We start from the raw sequence: 16,553 nt of genomic DNA on the forward strand, positions 1-16,553 counted from the left end.
TGTTATTGTATTACTATTTTATAAGCTAAAGTGTAGTTTAGTAAGTTGCTTTTTCTTAAAGTAAGAGGTTATTTTTCTTTTGCTTTTTTTCCTAGTAGTAAAGACACTATCCCAACACAGCCATAATAAAAAATGAAGTCTTCATACAACAAAGCAATGGCTCATTTGACCAGCATCAGATGTTGAAGAGGAAGTATGAATGGGGAACACACTTGGATTCTGCCATGGCTCATAGATCAACAAAACCTGTAAAGACTAGTATGTACAACTGTAGGTACTATTTTTGAAGTCGAAACAAAAAGTTCCACTTATTCGTTACCTACTACAACATATGTGCTGACATACATAGTATCCTTGGTTTCAACCTCATATAGATGGAAAAAAGCTTTTTTTCCCTAGTTCTGAGTGATTTAACCAGAAGAACAAAAAGAAAGCATTCAAAATATAAAGTGTCTCTTTCTAAGAAAATATATCTAACATTCCTTCTAAGCACATATTTCTATTAACAATCCTTTTTCTGGTAAAAAATGCAACAATAAGAGAAAATTAATATTACCTTATGGTAACTGTCTGACCAATATTAGTCATAGCGGATGTCATTATTTCAGTAGTAAGGCTTTCAGCAAAACTGACTCCATCTTGTCCAATACCACTGTCAGCTGTCAGACTTGTGTAACTCAGCTCTCTTTCTGCTTTCTCTATGGCTGCAGTAGCTCCCTTGTCAGAAAACACTGTCCTCTGCTCTACATCAACGTGAATTTTGGGAATATCAAGCTGAAACACTCTTGAATTTTGACAGGCACCACCCAATCCAGAATGAAGAAAATGCCTCACTGGAATGCAGGATCCTTGTGCAGGTAGATGATGGGACATACTTTCTGTACAGTACCGATGTTCCTTCATACTGCAGCATCTACAGACAGTTCCAGGAAAAGGAGACAGTTTCTCAGTGTGTGAGAGCTTATCCCCATTTTTTCTGCTTTCAGCCACATGGAGAACAGCTGACTCTAAACTCATTTCTAGAGTATCATCTGCTACTTTCCTAGCATATTGTTCTATAGCTTGAATTATACCTTCACTGTAGCCATTTTCATTTATATTACCTGTACTATGATAGAGTTTATGATCTGGGGAGAAAGGAAGAAAAGTTCTAGAAAACCTTGTTTTAATGAGATCCCCGGTGACTTCATCAAATTCAGTCTTTCTATACAGACAGGAATCTGTGAGAGACTTCGGCAAACATGTTCCCGACATTTTCAGTTTCTTCCTGACATCACAAGTGATACTGTGAGCAAGGGATTCAGAAAAATGTAACAACTCTGTACATTCCGTTCTCTGTGTGCAGACATTTCTCTCAAACACTTGACCTTCACAGTGATGAATGCTGCTTTTCACTTGCTGTACTGCATCTTTATTCCCTGCTTTGATCAGCTCCAGCTTACCATTTACCTGTGCATTTTGCCCAGAAAATGTCTTTCTGCTGCATCTGAATCTGGTTTTTCTAGCAGCTTGCTGCAAGCCTGATTTGATAGACCTGTAAGCAAGTCTGCTGGCATACTGATCCACCAAGAGCTCGGCGTTACCTCCTTCTCTTTTCAGAAGGCGGATAACGTGATCTGCGTACTCGTCAGTCACACTTTCACAGCTTGGGTACTTGGAAGTCAAACCTGTTGTGCCTGAAACTTGTGGTAAAGGAAGCCCAGATGAATCTCTCTCCCCCAGCCACTGGTCCTGTACTGAGCCACACCATTCTTTTGAATTACCATCTTTATCGCTTTTACTCACATAAAAGCAATCTACCTGGCAGTTAACCCGCTTCAACCTCAACAGCTTGCAATGCCTTGATTTCACTACTTTCTTGGCCTCATTGATGACTTTTCCTGCCATATCACCTGCATAATTCCACAAGGAACTACATGTCTCTTCTGGAATATTTACAAATGCAGTATATCTACATCTTTTCTTTTGCATCCCTAACTGAGCCTGCCTGCCAGCTTCTCCTTCATTTGTTTTACCACCTAAATGGGAAGCAGCCATTTCAGTCGCTACTGAAATTATGTGGCTAGCTAGGCTATCTGCATACTGAATTGTTTTGGCTGAATGCTCCCCTTTCTCAACAGGCACTTCAGAATGATCTTCATCTTCACTACTTTCCACTTCTTCAGAAAGCGACCACATGAGTTTCAGCATAAATTCCTCATTTTCCAAAGAGTCGTGTTCAGTTTCAGATGAATCAGCAGTGGGTGGATTGTAGGGTGTAGAAGGTGGTGTTGCAGGTGCAAATTCCTTTGCTAATTCTCCCTTGAGTTTCTTGGACAGTTTTCTTAGATTCCTTTCAGAACTACTTTGGCATGGTACTAGAGGAGTTGGTGGGGGTGTGTCGGGCATTAAACAGGTATTTCCATGTTTCAGGCTAGATTTTTCTTCCATCTGCAAAGCACCTTCACTGCCAAACATCTCTGAAGGCAAGCTGTTTGCATGCAGAAAACAATCAGTCTGCCTGTAATTCAAAGCTCCTGCTGATAGTTTCTGGGTATCACTTTTTTTGGAAGGCTTGTTTAAGCATGTTATTGAACAGCTTCCTGTGTCAGTACAGTCCTCTAGAACATGCCTAGCAAAAGTCACAGTGGAACAAGGCGGTGGTGATTTTGAAGAAAAATTGTTTCCTTTTTGTTCTTGCCAACAATCTTTAGATTCTAAAATACACTGAACAGAATGAGTTGGAGTAAGAAATTTACATGGATTATTCAAAGGCAACTGTTGTTGTTCCACAATTATAGAAACATTACTTTGTTTCTCAGCCTCTTGCTTCTTTATCACACATTGTTCTTTTCGACCGGTATCTCTGTAAGTCTGTGAGCTCACATTACATGTTAAATTCTCACTGGTGTTGCATAACACAGTTTTACTTTCTTCCACAGATTGTTTTATGACATATTTGGCCAAACGATCTGCAAACATGCTCTTGGGGGTGTCTTCACCACTACCTTGCACATTAGGTTTTTTATCTATTACTTTTCTTGTCAAAAAATCTGAATACTCTTCTACTGCTTTTGTTACTCTAGATGAGGTTATGGTTTCATAAGCTTCATTTACTATCATATCTACCATAGTTCCAGAGAAAGTATTAATGCCTTTTGACCCACTTGTTAATTCTGAATTATTGTTCATTGCAGATCTGTTATTTGTTAGTTTGGTATCATTCTGGTTACAGAAGATGGATGGAGTACTTTCCATACTTTGACCATGATCTGAAGTTAGATAAATATTTCTGAAAGAAGCAACTTCCTCCTCTCTCGTTCTGCTGGAGAAAAATGGATGAGTGGAGTCTTTGAATATTTTTGTACTGTCATCAGCATTTGGAACAGTGGACACTTTCACTTTGTAAGCATCAGAGGAAACCTGCTGCTGAGAAAGGGCTCTTCCAGCTAAGGGCACAGGTATTGAACTCACAACACCAGAGGTACAAAATAGAGCCTGCTGTACTGTATATTCCTTCTTGGAGTCTTGGACTGGCTTTTGTGCTACCCTATCATTAAAATTAGGAGAAACTGTGGAAGTCTGTGTTGACTCTAACATACTTTCTGCACTTACATATTTGATATTGTCCATGGAAACACTAATGGCTGCTTGTGTTGTGAAGGTCACATCAACCTGAGATAGTTCAATAAATGCCTCCTGAATGACAGATTCAGACAAATCTCGGGCATAGGATCTTACCACTTTGTTTTCATAATCAAATGATGATGACTGTGCAGTAGGTGTTGATGGATATGAAAACTGGCATACTTCCATAATTCCTTCAAACACAAGTTCTTCAGCGAGATCTGCTGCAAACCGTGCAACAGTGTTGTTAAATATTTGTTTCTTTACCTGACGCAACTCTTTCAAAGCACCAGTTATAGCTTCGCTCACCAAAAAGTTTGCTATGCCATTAATGGCACGCTCCTTCAGCGAGATTGCTCTACGTCTTCCAATCTCATAAAAAGCCATTTGAAAGACTGAAGAAGTCAACCTAGCAGCCAAATGGCAAAGTGCATTTGTGCATGAAGAAACACCTTTTTGGAGGTCCTTAAATGCACTGCCAAAACTTTTTTCAACCAATTCAGTTGCAAACTTTTGAATGCTGTCTCTTATCATTAGTGACTTATGTTTAGATTTTGTTTGCTTCTCTGGTTCCTTACTAGTTTTCATTTTGAGTTCTGTAGCTTGCCGCCTCTTCTCTTTTACAGTCACTCTTTTGTGTTTTGAATAATTCTCTACACACGTTTGCTCTGATGAGGACTCAGAAAAAAGAACAGAACCCAGTATTTCACATGAAACACTGTCAGCATATGCTGAGTAGCTGTCATAGCCTGGACCACGGTGACTTGGACCTGTCCCCTCTCCAGCAAGATTAATTCGACACAGGCATTCGGAGGAACCGCAGCTCCCCAGGGGGCTGAAGGCCGATGTTCGAATGGGGCTGAAGAATCCCCCATTCTCCTCCCCTGATGTTCTAACGGGGCGAGGGGAATCCGGGACCTCCAAGATGCTGCTGTACGGTGACTCCGGCTTACGAGGAGTTGGTTTCTTTACATTGGCTGGCAGAGTGGGACGATCAAACTTGAATTTCTGAGGGTTCATCGTAATGCTTGCAGAAGACAATTTTTCATGCGCAGTCCTTCTTTTCTGGGCAGGATTCCCTAGGATGGGATCCCTAATAATTTTACAAGAGTTTTCCAAGGCTTGTTCCAGCTCATCAAACCGATCAAAACTATCAAAAAATTCACTCACTTCTGAGTCTGAATCCTCTATACCATCTTTTACTACTGGAATTTTTGGCAGCTGAAGCTTTGCTTTCAAGCTTTTTTGATACCCTTCTTCATCTAAGAAGATGATGGGGCTTGGGCTGGAGCAATCTGACTCAGAGGATTCAGCTGGAGAGGAAGAAAACAATGTTTTACGTAAAAAATTAACACCTTGATCAGAAGGATTATATGGCTTATAGAAACTCCTCTGTATCCAGGGGTCAGAAATTGAGGTTGTAACTGAATTCTTTACTGAGGACCGCTCCTTAAGTCCCAAAATATCTCTCAAAGTAGAACATCTGGCAGATGATTTTCGATGTGCAGAACCCACAACAATCTTTGAGTCAACAGCTTCTAAACATTGAGCAGGGACAGTCTGTGAAGCAGCATCTCGATGGTTTTGAGAAGAAAAGCTGCATGTACCTGAACAAAAAATAAAAAAGGTAAAAAGAGATTGCTTCAAAACCAAGAATTTCCACAGAACTACAGCAAACTGAACAGATTATTTAATGGCAACTTCTGGGTTTACTATTGTTGCAAAATGCTAGCTCATCTTTCATGATTAAAGCAATCTTTCATTTTCTTTAAATCCTATTATACAAATCTAATTACTGACAAATTAATTTATCTTTTAGCACATAAAGCAGAACAAGATTTTATTTGATATCCATCTGACAATAAGATTAGAATCTTTTGTCCATGAGTGAAACTCATGGAAAACTGCTGTGAAAAGAGCAAAAAAAATTTTTTTCAATTGCATAATATCCCTTTACAAAGCATGATTAATGTAAAAATAAATTACAATTTATTTACATTTACTTTTTTATTAAATCCTAACAGCCTAAATTTCAAATACCAACTTCCACAAGTGTGCAAGAACTTACCAGCACTTAGTAGCTTTGAAGGTTCGTCTTCATCTAAGTGTTCGAAAGCAGTGACAAAATCATCCTCAATTGAAGAAACTGACTGATTGGTGTCATCATCTTCTCCATGGGTGGTCTCTGTTTGATGTTTTTGTGAAGAGTTGATTTCCACTGCATACCTTATGCCTGCAGTATACTTGCTTAGCAAGGTGAATATATAATCAGCTTTGATCCTTGGGAATGAAGGAGACAGCCTCATCACACAAAAGACTTCAGGAAGCTGATTCTAGAAAAAGAGAGCAACAAGAAAACAGACACAGCAATCTTCAAGGGATTCATTCAATGCATTTTTATGAAGAGCAAATAATTTCAAAATATTTCAAATACAAGGAAATGAATTCAACAGTTTGTGTAGAGTGATAGCTAGAATGACTTCTTCATTTTTGTAAGGTCTGCATTCTGAATAAATCAATAGCGCAATAATGTAACACAACCATGATAACATGCACCCAAGAATCCATTAAAGAATTCATGATAAAAATTTGTGGAGGAACACAGTATTTCAGAGCATGTTTATGCCATATAATACTTCAGTTTATAGGATATCAGTTTCTTCGAGGTACCTCTAATCTTATATGCAATGCTTGTAATTGGAAAGAATTTAATTAGCATGGTAGTAATGGGAACAATATAGAAATAAAAATAATAGAAATTCTATCATTAACAGCATTTATAATTTTTTTAAGAAAAGCGATCACTGAATTTTATGAACACCAGACATTCCCTTGATTTTGGGCACCTCTGTTTCAACAAAAAAGTCTGCTGAAGATGAAAGCTATCTGGGCAGAGCAGAGATAGGTAAGTTGACAAATTTCATATTCTTTCTAAATTGCGAGTGAAAGGGACTACAGCCTAGCAGAAGCACAGGATCAGTACCATAATTAAATATTTGTTAAGTATTTTCTGTAAACAATACAACACAGTTAATTTTCATGAAACAACAGAAATATAATATTAATACTACTGCGGCTAAGAAGGCCCAAAACCAAAAGCAAGACAGGGTGTAATAAGGCTAAACTCTTTAGAAGGCAAAATGTAATGCTTCTGACATGCAAGAAGACACAAAAATTTTACCTGGTGTTTCATGACATAAGGTTTTGCCAAGCTTTTCTTTATGTCTTTTAGAAACACAGCCTCATTTTCTTTTAATTTGCGCAACTGGAGAGATTTCAGAACATCTGGAAGCTCTACAGAAACAGCTGATAATTCCTGAATTTAAATAAAAATCATTGAGAATACAAAACCAAAAAAAGAGCAGGCAAATGACAATGGGGTTTATTTCATACCTCCCCTAAATCCTAACAGCTGCTAATTCTGGTAAAGTTTTTTCTTCCCTATTTCTTACTCGGTTCCTCACTTACTCTCTCAAACTGTGATGTAAAGATTGTGTAAACAAGATTTAATTCAGGTCATACTTGGAGGATGCCTAAAAGTCATAAAGCAGAATCTTGAAAGAGCTGAAAAGCATCTGCATATCCTACAAAATACCCAACTACTCCGACCTCTGCTAATGATGGCTCTCAATGGACCTCTCTCTACATGATCTTTGTGTCCTTCTCTGGAACAGTATTCCAGCTCCCTAGCACAAACACATGAGCAAGGCACTTCTTTAACGTGATTTTGGACAACCTTTAGATTTATCTTATACAGAAGAGGCCTATGAAAGAGTTCCAATTTTTTTTCCAACAGTCCAAACACTACTGATCCCTATGGTTCAAAGCAAATCTCCATAAACCTGTTCTGTCCAACTTTCCCTACATTCCATCTAACTCTAAATGATCCAACAGTTCTTACCCATACTTGAAATAATATCTAGTATTATAATTTGAAGAATTAGCAACATTGATCTAATATGGAACACATATGGATTTAAAGTTTCTGTTTTACATTTTAAAACATCAGGAAACTATTACGAGCAATCTCTACTAAGATCTAGACAGAGTAGAAATATGGAATTTTACTGTGAACATGTATGTTATGAATTATACTGATATGTAAATTGCACAGGAAAGCTAAATCTGTAATTTATGAAAACAGCACATCATAACTCTGTTAGTTTGCTACACTCCACCTTTTAAAATAATATTTCCTTTATATATATATATATATCTATATATATATAAATCTCCAGAATAACATCTTAAGGCATAACCATAATACTGACTTCTAAATCCCCATCAGCAATTCACAGCTAGAAGTCAGATCAGTAAAGTTCAGTTTCGTTTCACACAGGCAACTGCACCATATCAATATGCACAACTCAACTAAGGATAAGACAGCAAACCAAAATACTGATACACACAAGTTTTTAACACCAACAACAAAACCCAAACCAAAAAAAAAGCACCCACAAAAACCACAAGCAACTGAGGCCCTTCCCACCCAAACATCCCCCTGCACTCTACTGAAGTTGTTCTAGAGCATCCTAAGACAAAGACTGACCCAGGTAACATTGTAAATATATATAAAACACTGATTATCATATTAAAATAATTATTTTCAACTTTTCAATGACATTTAAATCTTAGCCTTTTAAATACCTAAGATATATCTATTCCATTAATTAAACACCAAATTTCCTCCATCTAAAAATCTAGGTGCTACTGAGAAGAAATTTTCCAATATAGATAGACAGATACTGTACCTGCAAGTGAGCAGTTCCCATCCCTTCTGCAAAACCTATAAATGTAATCTGTAAAATAAATACAAGAGTACAGTGAAGTACAGTATTTTTTTTTGTTTCCTGCAGATATTTAAGAGTTTAAAATTCAGCAGACTTAAAGCTAAAGCTTCATTTTTCTGCCACAAAAACCATACCTTAGGGCAGCACAGCTTACTCAAAGAGCAGCACACAGTCATACATAAAGAAGGGTAATGCTATACTGTTTGACTGAGAAAGGTCAGATCAGACTGAAGAGCATACACAACATTTCAAACTCACGACACAGGAATTATTCTAGTGGCTGGTATATACAGAGCAGCACATACATGCCTCATTACATCTGTTAAAATAAAGATGATTTTGCAAAGATCAGTGCTCATCCATCCTTGCTTCAGGCTGGGCACGTATAAAACTGTTTCAGTCTGAAATCTGTCCAAGCTGATAAACTGTTATACATTTGGATATACAGAATAAAGCATAATGCCATTATGCAATTTACCATGTAAATTGATTAGCCTGAGGCCAAAACACAACAGATTACTTAAGCCACATGTTTGTATGTCATTGCCAAGTAAACAAACCCTAACATAAAAGAATTAAAATATTCAACCTATCAAAAAAAAAAAAAGGTCTTGTCAGGCTCTGGAACCTAAAGTATGCCAGAAATAACAGTTTTACCTCAGTTTTTGTGCTTGTGGACAAGTGAAATATTTTATCACACCTTGTCCCTCTTTTCTGTATACAGGTGTTTTGTACCATTCAAAACAGACTGAAGAGAGTCAGTCATTGCTCAAACTCTGCTTCATACATCAGATTTCCTTAGTTCTCACTTATTATTTCCCTAGCAACAAATCCAGAGGCCATCTGCATACTCAAAAAAAAAAAAAAAACAAGACATTTATTTTCCAAACAAGGCTGTCAGAAAATAAGCTTTGCTTCCATTTTGTAGATACAGAATAAAGCACAGAGACTAACTACTTTTTCCACTGATGTTTGAAATTTAGTTTTATATGCTTTCCATTTTTTCAGAGCACTATGCAATACATCAATTTTTAAACCATAACTCAGAAATTTGCAGCAGCTACTCCAGTTACTCCAAAGAACATCACTATGTTTATATTGATATATTATTAACTGGTTCAGCTACCTCCTTGTACATACACAGAAATTCTGTAAATGAGGAAAAATAAGAGCTACAAAAAAGAAATGCCCAGAATTCTATTTTGAACTATTTTTGTGCTTTGAATTTGTCCTTTCAAAGTGTGAGCACAAACCCCAAATTTTATTTTCAACTGAAATCATAATATGAAAAATTCTGTCTTATTTCATAGGGTTTCATGCTGGAAAAAAAGATCTTATTCTTCCAGTTAATATCTTCCTGCTTAAATCCACTTATCGTTATGTCAGTATGACAAGATCATAAAGAAAATAATGCTTCACCACAGCATTCCAAATAGCTCCAGACAAATGACACATCTGCAGCACCGTATTCACCGTGTTAACTGTGAAACAATCCTGTTTGAGCAACGTTACTCTTCAACTCCTACACCTTCTCTTCAACTCTTACACAATTCATCTGCACAACATCTGCAAGACATTCTTCAGCTTCTACATTTGTTATCTGTACAGTATGAACTTTTATCAGCACAATATGAACTGAATTACTCCACAGAAGGGGCAAGATATCAAACATTTTAAGCTACCTGGGAAAAAAACTAGTTCTCTGAAGAACATTTTGAGAAGCTCTAGAGTTTGTTGCTGCTTGGGGTTTTTTGGCAGTTTTGCTTTGTTTTCTTTAATTGGTGTTTGTTTTTTGTCTTCTTACATGTCCCTTCCTCTTCCTCAAGATATCGATTCCAACCCTTATCTTCTCCCATGGGATAACTCATTGTGAGAGACAGGGCAGTGAGCAGGAGTCATAGCTTCACACAAATGAAGGGCAATATTACACTGTGAAATGAGCAGACAGCTGTCAAATAGATCACTACTGAATCTGTCGATTTTTGCCTTGGCTAATCTGGATCTCTTTATTGTGGCCAAACAACAGCTTTCACAGAAAAAAAAATCACCTTTTAATACCTTGAACATGTCAGAATATATCAGTTCAAAAGTTGTTGGGGAGTAGGCCAAGGAAACAAAAAGGTCATCACTAATACAAGTCCTTTCTATAAACTAAAAACAAGTGTATGAGACACTGTATTCTAAGGCTATCTTAAGCCATGGCTACAAAGGAAATGGTACAGGAAAACCTAAATTCTGGTTTTCTCAAGTCTGAGTTCTTCTAACATCTTCTTCCATATAAGTATCTTTTTCCTGTATTTTCATAAGAAAAAAATACCTGTCCTGTGACAGGGTATTGACCCTCTTCCATTTCACCCAGAGGACCCTTAATTGCTTGATCTCATATGGTAACTAAATACAGTCAACTATCTTTCTCCACAGGAACCATCACTGCAGGCATATAAAACATGTTCCCAGCTATTTGTCAGGTATTTTCCACAAGACAAGAAAACTTTCATCGATTGTAAAGCATGGTCTGCCTGATCAGATAAAGACAAGGTTTTGCTCACACCTCCACTGCATAGCTCTTTGTCCTTACCTTAATCTGTCACAGCTTTCATCCTTCACAAATTCAGCTTCTTGCCTGCTTCCCAAATGTCTAAACCCCTGACTGTATCCATTCAGTTACACAACCTCTGGTGTTCTCCAAGCAACCCTAACTCATCAATCTGCCTCTTGCTACTGCTTATGCAATTATCAGTCTCCCCTAACCACTTCCTCAGCTGTCTTTGCTTCAGCTCTCCCTATCTCTGCATGGCCTGTTCAGGTCAGCCTCTCACTCTCTAAGCTCCTTGTCAGACCTGTCCACTACTAATTAGAAGTCTTGTAAAACCCATAACACAAGGTACATGGTATACATTGCTTTTACTTTTTTCTTTTCCCTTTGGGGAAGTAGCTGTTAGCCTTGTAACTCAAACAGTTCAAGTAATTTCTCCTTACAGCTTCAGATTTACGTAGATAGTCCCACATTCCCTCAGGTCTACTTCATCCAGACCTTGTCCAGCTTTCAGACCATTCATAATCACATAAAATAAGTCTAGATCTGCAATTCTGAGGCTTGAGCTTTAATCGTCAGACCTCAATCAAAGTGTTCTGCTACTTTGTTAGGATATCATCTATACAACCTTAATCACAGCAGTGCTTACAAATGCAGTATACCCACGCCATCTATTTACAGACCCTGGTTTTTCTAGTTTCACAAATCCTCTGAAGCAGAGAAATGTTACCTTGAAAAGTTACAGCCTTTTTAAGACTTCAGTGACTAAATTCAAGAATGACAATAGGGGGAATAGATTTTAAGGCCAGTAACTTGCAGCATTGTTCCTATTTATTGTCCTGCAGCTTTCCATACTGTTTCAAGAGAGATTGCTTTCTACCACAAAATATATATAAGTGGGAATATTATGGCAAACCTCAATAAAATGATCTTGCTCTTCCTGATTTAAGCATTCCTCTGCTGATACATTGCATAACTCTTTCCTGCTGTGTAGCAGTGACTTCATAGATTGCAGGACACTTTCACCAAAACTCTGGAAAAAAAAAAAGAAAAAAATTAAGAAAAAATACATGTTCAGTTTCAGATAAATGGTCCATCCATCTGTTCTCTGCTCCCCACAAGTTCTGCACAAGTTCTGCTATTCTGATTATTATTTCAAATTATTTTGTACATAAATCACCAGGTTTGAAGTTTGAATTTACTTCAGGACATGAAGCTGAAGCAGGTACATTTTCTTCAAACAATACTTTTATTCCAAAATAGTTTGACATTCTGTATTTAAAAAAAAAGGAAAGAAGTGAACAGACAGAAAAAAAGAACAGATGAATCCAAGAAGAAATTCAAATCCCATCTATTCCTTGCATTGTAGCCTCTATATGGAACTTTTCCATCACCTTTTCCTTAAATAGGATGAAAAGCAATTTTAGCCAAGAGAAGTGGTGGGGATGGCTTCAGAAGTCAGAGGAGAAGAAAACAAACAAAAAACAAAAACTCCCAAGAAAATCCTCCCATTCCATGAAGAATATAAAACAACTGTAACTTAATCCCATGTAAATACTTCTTGTAACATTTCCTGTAATTACGTTTATGGTGACATGCAAGCACCCAGGGATGGCTAAAAAGGCTGAAGAATCCAAGACTTTATTCCAGTGTAACAAAGCATAGCAGTAAAAAACAACTAACACTATGAAGGCAAATAAGACTACAGAACAACAAAAACTAGTTCACTCAGCTTGTAAAAAAGACAGTATCATCTGAATTGTTTTTAAGAAGTTTAAATTTTTAAATTTAAGAAATTTAAAATTTTCATCTTCTCTAGCAAATTGGAAGGTTAAGAAGACAAATAAGAACATCAGACGGTTAAAAATTATTAACCCAATAATTATTCTCTATAAGACTGCCCTGTTAAAAAATGACATGAGAAATCAGCATGTCCAACTTATAATGAAGTATTTCAAATTCATCTAGCTTCTCAAACAACAGCAGAAGTGCTAGACAGCCAAATGCGGACAGAGAATTTCACATTTCTGGCACTCCCACAACAAAAATAATCCCTTTATAGTAAAAAGTGATTTTACATATTACAGGTAAACCTCAATAAAGATTTTTAATTTTTCTCTGTATAAAAAGCAGCATCAAATGCTACTATGTCGAAAGCCAAATGCTACTAGGTCAAAAGTCAAATTCAGGGGGCCAGTGTCATTGTGCTTATGCTCATGGCAACACAAAATTAGGAAAGCACTTCTAGAATGAACAGACAAAAGCAAAACAGAACTTCGGGATCTTTGAAACTCCCAAAATACCTTTCAGAATACTAGCCAACAAGGGTCAGACTGCCACACTGACAGCCAAGGTCAAAACAGTAACTTTTATAGAAAAGTAATAGCTGAACTATTTCATAAAGTATTTTCGGCAGTTATTGGGTCATTTGAAATAAAATAATGAAGCACTCACCTAATTTCCACTTTTATCTATTCCCTTGCCCCTACATGTTTAGCTACAATTTGCTCCCACCTTGTACTTTCCTAAGAATGCTGTCAGTGCCTTTCTCTGGTTCTCTGGATCTTCCAAATTTACAGGAGGCTGCAATACTAATTGTTGCTAAAAGACTGTTCCCTGGTAATTCCTTCATTCATCTTGTACAAAAGTAATTTGTGAAGCCAAACACGCATGTTGAAATGTCTCATTTTCAGCTTTTATAATACTTTAATCAGTCACAACATTCAAAATAGTAATTAGGGAAAAAAAGAAATTCATATGACATGACTTGCTAATTTTCTGCAAGCCAACAATGCTCCAGTTTGAGCTCTGAAGGGATCACTGTTATTCCCTAGTTGGCTTTTCTAAAGCTGCAAACTATTACACACATTTATACACAAGTACCTTTCCCTAGTTCAACATCTGAAAGGCAGAATGGGTAACTAAAAACCAGAGCATGGTATGAGGAACTACTGAGGTGAAAGACAATTCAACATTTTGGAGAATATTAAGTTGAAGTGGGAGAAGAAGAAATATGAAACAACTGGAAAAATCTCCCTAAGGTCTGGAAGGACCACCATCCAAGACTATATGCACTTCTGGTAGCCCATGGTGGCACTATACAACTGAGGAGATAAAATATCCATAGTTAAAATGAGGAGGAGTAAAGTGACATTTGTTTTTCAGATCATATTAATGAATATTTAAAAACCTCAGAAAGTGAAAATAACAACCATATGGAAATTAACAGGCACACTACATACACAGAGGAAAAAATCCCATCTGCCTGGACTTCTGCAGATCACCTAAATATATGAAGCATTAACAAAACCAGACAAAGACAGAATTACCTAAAAGAGCTGGTTTTGGAAATGAAGACTTTGCCTGGATGGAGATAATAAAAAGAGAGTTTTGAGAAGAGTTGATATAGGTCAGTAAGCAATTTCTTCAAAATTTATCTTGAGACTGATGTCAAGCATCATCATCATTAATAAACTTAATGAGGAAAAAAAAAAGTAAATATAAAATAAAGACTTATGATAATTTGAAATAAGCAGGTGTCATCAGTTAAGAAGGAGAACAACAAATCATACAGAAAGAACTTGCTCAGCACAACTGTTTTAAAAAACAGCCATAAGAAACACAAAGTTATGTCCTTAAAAACTAAAAGCAAGCTTTAAAATTGAATTGCAAATTCACAGCCTGGGAAATAAAACACCTTAATCGATTTCTTGATCATGGCATAGCAATGAATGAATGGTCTATATGACACTGCACTGAAAATAGCAAACATGCATCCTTTAGTGAAAGAACTGACATCAGAGTCACTGAGAAGGACATCCTGTGTAATTGCACATACAGTATTATCCACATGTAAAAAGAAGATTAACTCATAACAAGCAGAGAAAGTAGGACTATGGAGGATAATCACTGGAATGCAGAGGCTTTCATACAGAAGCAGACTAAAACATTAGTTTACACAGTTTCCAAAAACCAAGGCTAAAAGATCATCAGTTGTAAAAATTTAAGAAAGGTGAACATCAGCAAAGGAATAGAAATTATTCAAGCAGAAAAATAAGGATATCCATAAGCAAACAGATAAAAATTTGCTGTGAGTATCTTCAGCCTGAAATTTTAAAGTCTTAGTTATTACTGCAGTGTGGTTCAAAAAGACAAAACCAGCAGTAGGTTAGGGGGGAGGTGTTTTAAAGCCCTCATTAACTGAGAGGCTATATTTAGTAAGCTTTTGATATTCCTATCATTATCAAAACTGTGCTTGTGACAGCAGAGAGCTGGACCCTAAATTTCAGAGAAATCCTTCTATCCAACAGATAGTGATGCAAGTTCCCTCACAACCCCGAACTAGAAGACACAACCACATTAAAAACTGAAAACTAGCAAGCTCCCAAGACTATCAGCTCAGTTTAGGTAAGGATGTCATCTTCAATAAAATAATTTCTTTTGTAACTACTACACTTCCAATGTACATCAAAATATGGGCAAAGAAAACCCAAGCAATCTGTAAAGCTCTACTTGGTAGGCCTCTAGGACTTAGTATTCTTTCCTCACATAAATTCCTGCCAGAAATCCTATTTTATTCACAAGGACAGACTTCAAATTTACTAAGTTTTGCCAGGGGAAAACCAAAAATACTGTCAAGGTGCTCAGACATGAACAGTGAAAATTCTTGTCACACCTCTGGCTCAGCTAAGCAATTCAAAGATTTGCATTATTTCAGCAAATAGAGAAATCATTATCAACAAATCCATCACAGTACACTGGAGGAGATATTTGGTCTCATGAAATGTTTCATAAAACAACTGCTTTCTAATATTTCAAACAACCTTTACAATGCCACAGTCTCCAGAGAAATGAAGTGCAGTGCTGGACAGTCACACTTCCCCTGCTCTTAAATAACAAAGCAGCTCTTCCTGATTTCATCTGCTCTAGGATTTAAAGGGACTGAATATTCTGAGGTAATTTTGTAAAAATAGAAACTAAGGCTTTCAATATGCACACTATAACTGTGCATTGACTTTTAAGAGCTACTACTGCAACAATTCCTGTAAGCTGTGACAAAGAGGACAGGAATCAGAGTGCAATCTTCTGTAAATCAACAGAAGGTGAAATACAGTGCAGTTCTGACCACCCTACTGCCTGGCTCTAAGAGAATGAAAGTTCCACACCATAATCTAAATAGACACCTCACAGGTAAACATCAAGAAGAGGCAGCCAGAGATCAAAACAATGGAGTCAGAACTCTGCAGGAAGGGTTGAATTAATGTTTCTAGAACCACACAGTCCAGAATGCCTAATAGCAATTGATGGAGCACTTCACAGCAGTAATATTTTAAGCAACTACTAGAATCAGTGAGGAATCACTGGTCACTGTCATTATTAGAGAGATGCTTCTGTAACCCACAGGTCTAAGAACCTGGTGGGGCAGGGAGGGTGGTATTTGTTTTCTTTAGTAAATTGAAACAGAAAAACAAATAAAAGGCAGACTTTAAAAGTCTTTTTAAAGTAAGTTTATGTTAAGGTTAAGGATGCAAAATTACTTCTTGACTGTAGTTGAAGATCTCTATTTGAGCTGGACAGTCCTCATAAACCAATAAAATTCAAGATTTTATACCACATGTCTT

The 16,553-nt window shown here is 36.9% G+C and overlaps 1 protein-coding gene across 3 annotated transcripts in view; it reads right to left on the reverse strand.

The window, feature by feature from the left end:
• The window catches only part of AKAP11 (A-kinase anchoring protein 11), a 44,232-nt gene that overhangs the window by 17,843 nt on the left and 9,836 nt on the right, over window positions 1-16,553 (reverse strand). For all 3 annotated transcript variants that reach the window (XM_059466492.1, XM_059466491.1, XM_059466490.1), the window contains exons 3-7: window positions 11,849-11,965; window positions 8,358-8,405; window positions 6,788-6,922; window positions 5,675-5,939; window positions 557-5,213 (exon numbers count right to left, since the gene is read on the reverse strand). In XM_059466492.1, the coding sequence (XP_059322475.1) occupies window positions 557-5,213; window positions 5,675-5,939; window positions 6,788-6,922; window positions 8,358-8,405; window positions 11,849-11,965 (5,222 nt within the window). The remainder of the gene's footprint in view (window positions 1-556; window positions 5,214-5,674; window positions 5,940-6,787; window positions 6,923-8,357; window positions 8,406-11,848; window positions 11,966-16,553) is intronic.

Source organism: Ammospiza nelsoni, chromosome 2 (assembly GCF_027579445.1).
Source record: "Ammospiza nelsoni isolate bAmmNel1 chromosome 2, bAmmNel1.pri, whole genome shotgun sequence".
In the NCBI taxonomy this organism is placed as follows: Eukaryota; Metazoa; Chordata; class Aves; order Passeriformes; family Passerellidae; genus Ammospiza; species Ammospiza nelsoni.